At 37.9% G+C, this 8,079-nt stretch overlaps 1 protein-coding gene across 1 annotated transcript in view; it reads right to left on the bottom strand.

Moving 5' to 3' along the window:
• Positions 1 to 344: 344 nt before the first annotated feature.
• The window catches only part of FDX1 (ferredoxin 1), a 34,882-nt gene continuing 27,147 nt past the window's right edge, over positions 345 to 8,079 (bottom strand). Inside the window, exons 3-4 of the mRNA XM_011927026.1 lie at positions 6,805 to 6,934; positions 345 to 1,472 (exon numbers count right to left, since the gene is read on the bottom strand). Of these exons, the coding sequence (XP_011782416.1) occupies positions 1,358 to 1,472; positions 6,805 to 6,934 (245 nt within the window). The 3' untranslated portion in view covers positions 345 to 1,357. The remainder of the gene's footprint in view (positions 1,473 to 6,804; positions 6,935 to 8,079) is intronic.

The following is an 8,079-nucleotide window of genomic DNA, read 5'->3' as shown; positions in this document are numbered from 1 at the left end:
GAATTAAAATCTTATTTTGCAGAACTAGTCAGTTTAGTTCAAGCAAATTATTTGCACATACATACATATTTTATCTTTTCCTAATAAAAGGTGAATTCCCTGATGACATTCCTTGTCTTGTTCACCTCTGTGTCCCTAATGGGCATAACACAATGCTGTATGTCAAGCACTGCACTAGGCAAATATTTATAAAAATGATCAAGCTGCAATAATACACATGAAGCTAACTCAATTGTCTTACAATTCACCTTCTTTCTACTAATTTGTTCTGCTCTTCCTCACAATTAGTCCAAGTTAGTTGATGTTTTATTGTATTTCCAAAGACCATACTGTGTACCCCTTTGTTAACTTTTATGAATTTATTTATAGTAAAGATAAGGATACAAATGTCTTCCACACATACATGGTAATCTGTGGTGCTCGCCACTCCCTCCCTCCTGGGACTGACACACTGCAGTCCATCCACGCTGCTCACCCTGCAGCCCCATCCTTGCGTGAGAGAATGGCGCCACCTGGGGCTGTGCGACGTGTCAGCCTGCTCATTCCCTTCTCCAGCTCAGGACAGAGAAAAACAATTCATTCATAAGGTTTCCATTCTGTTATAGGCAGAGATTTATAAATCAGCACTATTTTTCAAAGAGTACAAAGTTAAACCGTTCTGCTTAAAAAAGAATAAACACATCCAATCGTTATTCCTCTAGTTTAGTCAAAACAGATCAAACTTCTTTGATAGCGTTATAATTTCTATGCTCAGACTTAGACTTCAGAATCAAAATTCTGAAATATAAGGTGAATAACTATCTTTGAAGTTAAGCAGTTTACTGAGCAATTAAATATTTTTGTCCATACACATTCAGATTTAACTACCACTATAAATAGTCATAATTTCTCCAGTTTCAGTCTGAACACAGAGCTTATAGTAATAAGACACAGGTTCTAGTACATATTTTCTAATTAGTGGTATGGCCCTGAACAAGCCAGGTTAGATCTCCGCCTTCACCCACATCAAACAGGAATAATAATATATTTCCTTAACCTATCTTCTAGGTAAACAGATGAGATTATATGAAAACATTTTGCTAAAGTTGCTAAACAAAAATAAGAAAAAAATATGTAAGGTTTTTCTATCACATTAACTATTTTTTAATATTTGATTGACATTTTTGTAATACGACCGAAATAAAAATTGCATACTTTCAAGAATGACAAAATTCTGTAGTTATACAACATGAATTAAAATAGTAAAAGCTAGTCATAATATGAAGTCCACTCATCCATGTTCTCATTTAATCACTTTAAGAAATAATAATTATAAAAATAGGTAAAATTCCATGAAAACATTCCCATTTGTTCTAGTTCAGGAGCTCTTGCCCACATCAATGGACTGTCTGGCATCAGCCACTGTTTCAGGCACTCGAACAGTCATATTGTCCATAGATTTTGTCAAACAGATTTGGCAGCCCAACCGTGACCTGTATGGAAAAGGGGGAAGATATGGTTTATTATTACATATATATATTCACAAGGTAATGCAGTTGTTTAAGATAGTCTTTATGTTTTCTTACCCAAAGCAGTCAGGGAACTTATTAATGTTTTAAATTTCCTTCATGTCAAAACAGATATAACCAATCTTATCAACTAGAAAGTAACAAAAGGTATATATGAATACAATAAACCTGGTGTACTAAAGCTTCATTTTAGCCTGTGGTTCCTATTATCTATTAACTGTTTCACCAGACCACTATTTTTTCGTCAAAGAGCTGACAAGCAAGGAAACAATCAGAAGGCATAATGGTGGGGAACTGAGGTTATTAGCAAGGCCAAGAAAATGATTAATCAATTCCTAGATAATTAAAACTACACAGACTATAAAAGGAAGCTACACTTTTTAAAGCCTTTAAAAGAAGAAATCTGGAATAAATACATAGACTTAAGTCATCAATTATAACAGCATATTTTTTCTCAAATTTTTACCACCTCTGAAAATCAAGAAGCATCTTAAAATCAGTGGAATCTTCCAATCACTGCTACACTGTCAGGTAATGGTCATCTCACAGCTATAAATTTGGTGACAATATTCACATAAGGGTCTCTCCAACTTAGTTATGGAAAGCATGTAAGTTCCGCATGTTGAATTTACCTACTTTTCAAAATAAGTATAAAAAGATTGCAAAATGAAAATGAAGACGAATACAGAAAGAAAGCAGGGTACAAATTTGGAATTAATAAATATTTGTCATTTTAAGAATGACTATAATTTCCTTTTCTCTCTCTCTTTTTTTTTTTTTTTTTTTGCAGAATTCCTACTAATTTTCTTTCGTGTTTATTTTCCTTTTTTGTTTTTAGACAGGGTCTGGCTCTGTCACCCAGGCTGAAGTGCACTGGCATGATTTCAGCTCACTACAACCTCTACCTCCCAGGCTCTGGTAATCCTCCCACCTCAGCCTCCTGAGTAGTTGGGAATACAGGCAAACACCACCACGCTTGAATAATTTTTGTATGTTTCGTAGAGACAAGGTTTCACCATGTTGCTTAGGCTGGTTTCAACCTCCTGGGGTCAAGTGATCTATCCGCCTCAGCCTCCCAAAGTGTTGGGATTATAGGCAAGAGGCACGGCACTCAGCCATTTTCTTTTCTTAGCAGTGATATATAATTCAAATCTGTGTCTAGAGAAGTCTAAATCACTCTTTCAATACGCAGAAAATATGTTAAGTGATAACACTGTGCCATATTTGAATTAGCAGTGCTTTTTTCTTCCTTAGTGGCATATAAAAAGAAATGTTAATCTTACAATCGACATGTCTTCGATTTGATGAAATGTGATATTCAGGTCTTGGTTTTATTAATGTATTCATCAAGCATTTATGGAGCACCTAAAGGCATAATACTAAATGTCAGTGATGAAGACCAACTCAGCTCCACACTTTCTTGTTGAACACCTCTTATTTTCTGGGCATTGGGATGCACTAAAGAGACAGCATCAGAGTTACAGCCAAAAAGACCAGCAGTGCAGAACCCAGCACTTAATACACCATGTTCACAGGCAACTTGCTTAACCTCACCAAATGCTGGTTTCCTAACCTAATCTTCAAGATGAGTAGGAGAATTCCTCACAGGACTGATGTGAGGATTGGTTGCTAATGCCAGCATTAATGAGTAAACTTTCAATCAAAGGGATGAGATGAGACACATTCAGATACTTAACATGTGAGACTGTGGCAAATGCCACCGAGGGAGAAAGCCAAACAGCTCTGAGAGGTCTAAGAAGAAAGCACTTACTTCTGGCCATGGGAGGTGGTGTTTGGCTTTGCAGGATAGGTAGGATTTACTATTTACTATTTAGTAAAAGATAAAGGAGAAAAGTATGTGAGGCAAAGGCAACACAATGCAGAGAAGCTCAAGCCACATTTAAGGCAAGATTGGTGTTTCAGCTTGGCTGATGCACAGCGTAAACAAGGACAAGGGGAATGATGGGCCAGAAAGGCGGCCAGAGGCACAGGCAGCTGTGAATATCAGTTAAGGGGTCTGTGTTTCACTGGTGAGCAAGGAGGCACCACCAGGAAGTTTTGGAGTAAAGGCGTATGCTTAACCATGAGAAATACTGATTACTAATAGAAAAAAATCCCTTCTACCAAGAGTTCTTTATTTGTAGAATTGGAAACAGCCTTCACAATACTCAATTATGCATTAAGCTCTGTCTGCAAGAGAGAAAAAGTGGCAAGCCAATTTGGACAAATTCACTAAGACAGCAGTGAGCTCTGGAGTCTGTTAATTACTCTTGGTATTCATATACAGATAGCAAGATGATGCTGGTCTTCAAGGAACTGTTACTTTAGTAAGGGAAACAGAGACGGAAACAGTTATCAGTGAAACACGGCAGGATACCAGAAGTGTGGTGACAGAAGAACAATAAGCCTGTTATGGGAACACAGAAAGAGAGGGAACAAAAAGCTCCTGCTCACTCTAGAAAATAAGGCAGTGGCGCTCCGTGACTATCTCCTCACTCTCCTCACTCTCCTACTTCTTCTGCTTCCTTAAAGGTCTCTGGCTCCAAGATCCACCAATATAGACAGTGTCTCATACTTTAGAGAAGGAAACAGACAACAAGTCTCCCCTGATTTCACACTTTTGAGTCCCAAAACATTCTGACACCTGTGCAAATCTCGAAGTTATTTTCTCCAGTCACTCTTGCCACAGATCCCTGATGGTGAAAATATACTGCCTACTGGGTTTAGTTTAGATCTAGGGTTTGGTTTTCAATTCAGAGAAGCAGCTTGAAACAGTAAAAGACAAAAGGCTTTGTGGCCCAACATAGCTGGATTTCAATCAGGGGTGTTACCCACTAGCTGTGCAGCCTTAAGCAAATCCGCGACAACTAAACCTTGTTTTCCCACCTACAATATGGCGATAGTACTGCCTAACCCTGAAGGTTAGAAATAATATTTCAGTGCCTAGGCATTACAGTAAATTCCCAATAGATAGGTCGATATGATGGTAGTTACAATGCTAACAACTACCATTTAATGAACGCTTTCTCCACCAAGCACTGTTCTGAGGGCTTCACATATACTTCCTCATTAACTCCACACAGCAATACTGTGAGGTAGATACTATTATTATCCTCATCTTACATATAAGGAATCTGAAGCCTCTATGTAGATTATCCATGCAAACTGGTGGCAGGGAGCAATGACAATCATCCACTGTAAACTCACAGGTAATTCCTGAATCTCCCTTTCCATCAACTATTAATTCCACAAGCAGTTGGTGACCTCTACTGCGAATCTGGCATTAGAGATACAATGGTAAAATAAGACATGGCGGCTCCTCTAATGGGAAAAGGGAGAGAGGTAACCAGTATGAAAACAACAATGAGGCTGTCCATGTATCATCCATCCATCAACAATCAAGGTAAGGAAGACCAATAAAACATTGAAGCCAGGCACGGTGGCTCACGCCTGTAATCCCAGCACTTTGGGAGGCCAAGGCGGGCAGATCACAAGGTCAGGAGTTCGAGACCAGTCTGGCCAACATGGTGAAACTCTGTCTCTACTAAAAATACAAAAATCAGCCGGGCATGGTGGCGGGAACCTGTAATCCTAGCTACTTGGGAGGCTGAGGCAGGAGAATTGCTTGAACTCAGGAGGCAGAGGTTGCAGTGAGCCAAGATCATGCCACTGCACTCCAGCAAGGGCAACAAAGCAAGACCATCTCAAAAAAAAAAGAAACGAGGTATTTTTGCTTAGAAATTAAAAACATTCACATAGTATTTAAAGTAAAGTACATGAACTAAAAGGCTGAATTTCCTTATTTCTTTTTCTGAAACTTTCTGATACCCTAAAAATAAGTTTACCTGTGGTTATCAGCTTTGAACAAAATTCTTTCTATTCCAAATATATCAATGTGTTTTGTAAATGCTAGCTGTGAAACTCATTATACTCTTTCTCACAAAGTATTTCTACTAAAATGCTGTGTACTTAAGAATACCAGCCATAAAACACTATAAAAGCTATTCCTTGCTCTCCATTATCTAGCTCTAAAACTTGGCAATTTTATCATCAATATTCTTGCTAGCTGACGTTTATTACAGACCTTTTGTATCTAACTGTAGCTCTCCCTTTTCCCTTTCTTTTCAATTAGAAAATTATCTATTACATGCATCTACAATTGTAACTGTATAAAAGGGCAAGCAGTTAGTTATGATTTAACTCTCTTTTTAAGAGACAATTCTCAGAACCAAACCAATACAATCACTGGATTTAGTTTCTGTGTTAAGGGAAAAAAAGGAGGTGCTCATAGAGAACACGGCACTGAAGACGTGAGGGGACAGGCAGACAGTAGCCATAATCCACTCTGCTTTGGTGTCCAAAGAGATACTATTTCACCAGTTTGTCTTCCCAGGGTTATCAGTCTCACATCTACCAAGAGGGAAATGAACTATAAAAGGAACAAAATGATTCTTCTTCTCTAAATAAATACGAATGACCCGAAAATTTTTGTGAGGATTAAATGGGGTAGTTTAAGTATATAACAAAATTGTAGCTATATAATATACATGAAATAAAACTATTATTACTATTTTTAATTTTTAAAAAATTATTTGTCATTAAGGTCACCAAACTAGAGTTAAACAAAGCCAACCTTAATTAAGTAATAAGCTCTCATTATCTTACCCCTTGAAACAGTATACCAGCTAGCTACCTTCATTGACTCCAATTGAAAGACTACATATTTTAAGAAAAAAATAAGATATCACTTGATGTCACTTGCTACTGTAAATCTCACCACTTTCAAGAGTAACTCTACCTATTAATAACAAGAATAAGCTCTGATTAAGGTACACTTAGAAAAAGAACTATTCATTTTAACATAATTACTATTATATATTAAGTTTCTTTAAAAATTCTGTTCTCTTCAATAGGTAAAACTTTCCACTGTAATTGTGTTCAATTATCAAACCTGTCCTTCAAGAATACTATAAAAGCATTAAATTTAACCCCTCCATTCAGCTGTAATAAATATTAGTTCCTGGAGTAAAAAGAGACTAAAGAAGAGGTGTTAGGATCTATAACTTATACTTCCAATACTTCCAATTAATTTTTTTTACTTTGGTAAAGTTTCATAAGGTCTAAACGATAGTGAAAACAAAGAGAAATGCCACATATATGATACTCAAAATCTGTGACTGTTATTTAACCTGGTAGAATACTATTACATTCATGGGTCTGGTCTTACATAGACAACATAATAAAACATCTATGTTCCCAGATTACTAGTACAATTGAAGCAGTCCAAAAATCTTACCTGTCTGTGAGTCCATATGCCAGATCGAGCATGTCATTCTCCTCATCAGTGATTGCATCTAACTTCTCATATACGTGATCTTCAAAGATGAGGTGACAGGTTGAACAAGCCAGGGTTCCCTCACATGCACCTGACAAAAGCAACAAACACTGAACATATACCTTTTACATCAGATGATTCAAACCTGGTTCAGTAAAGGTTTCTAAATGTTAGAATCAGTGTTAGAATACATAAGTGAGGCTAGGCACAGTGGCTCACACCTGTAATCCCAGTGATTTGGGAAGCCAAAGCAGGCAGATCACTTCAGGTCAGGACTTCGAGACCAGCCTGGCCAATATGGTGAAATCCTGTCTTTACTAAAAATACAAAAATTAGCCAGGCATGGTGGCATATGCTTGTAGTCCCAGCTACTAGGGAGGCTGAGGCAGAAGAATTACTTGAACGGGGGAGGCGGAGGTTACAGTGAGCTGAGGTTGCATTCCAGCCGGTGCAACAGAGTAAGACTCTGTCTCAAAAAAAATAAAAAAGAATACATAAGTGACAGTTGAAAATGAAGAGAATAGAGGCAACAACCCTCCATCCCCTGCCGCACGCGCACACACACACACACGAGTTTGAAATCCCTCACGTTGTATTATTTCACAAAAGTTTTGGCTTGGTGCTATGAAGGAATACCTATGAAAATACATAGTCCTAACAAAGAGCTTAAAAATTAATAAGCTGAGACATGCATATATATAAAAGTGTGTGCATTTTTAAACTTACATAGTAATTACTGACATAATAGCAACGTAAGTTATGATATATAAGAGGAACTAGAAAGCAATCAAACGTACCACTAAATTAAGTTAAATGTTTAAGTGTTACTCAGACTTTGCTTGAAAATCTCCTGACAAAGAAACCAACGCCACGTAAGTCAGCCAATTTTGCATTCGGCTGGCTTCCACCAAGCTAAAGTCTGCCACTCTGTAACTAGCACCTACTGGTCCAGTGCTATCCCATGGAGGTTAATTCTTCTAAAGGATAGCTTTTCGTTTATTTGAGATTATTCTTCCTTCTCCCAGCTGAGCATCCTCAGGTCCTTCCCCTAGGTCCTTCTACTGTTTCTTATACTGCACAGTTCTAAATCCCATCCCTCAGGTCAGTTGGGCTTTTTTTTTTTTTTTTTGAGACGGAGTCTCGCTCTGTCGTCCAGGCTGGAGTGCAGTGGCCGGATCTCAGCTCACTTCAAGCTCCGCCTCCCGGGTTTACGCCATTCTCCTGCCTCAGCCTCCC

This window comes from Colobus angolensis, unplaced genomic scaffold (genome assembly GCF_000951035.1).
Source record: "Colobus angolensis palliatus isolate OR3802 unplaced genomic scaffold, Cang.pa_1.0 Scaffold7, whole genome shotgun sequence".
Taxonomy (NCBI): domain Eukaryota; kingdom Metazoa; phylum Chordata; class Mammalia; order Primates; family Cercopithecidae; genus Colobus; species Colobus angolensis.
This window is presented reverse-complemented; position numbering and strand designations above follow the sequence as displayed.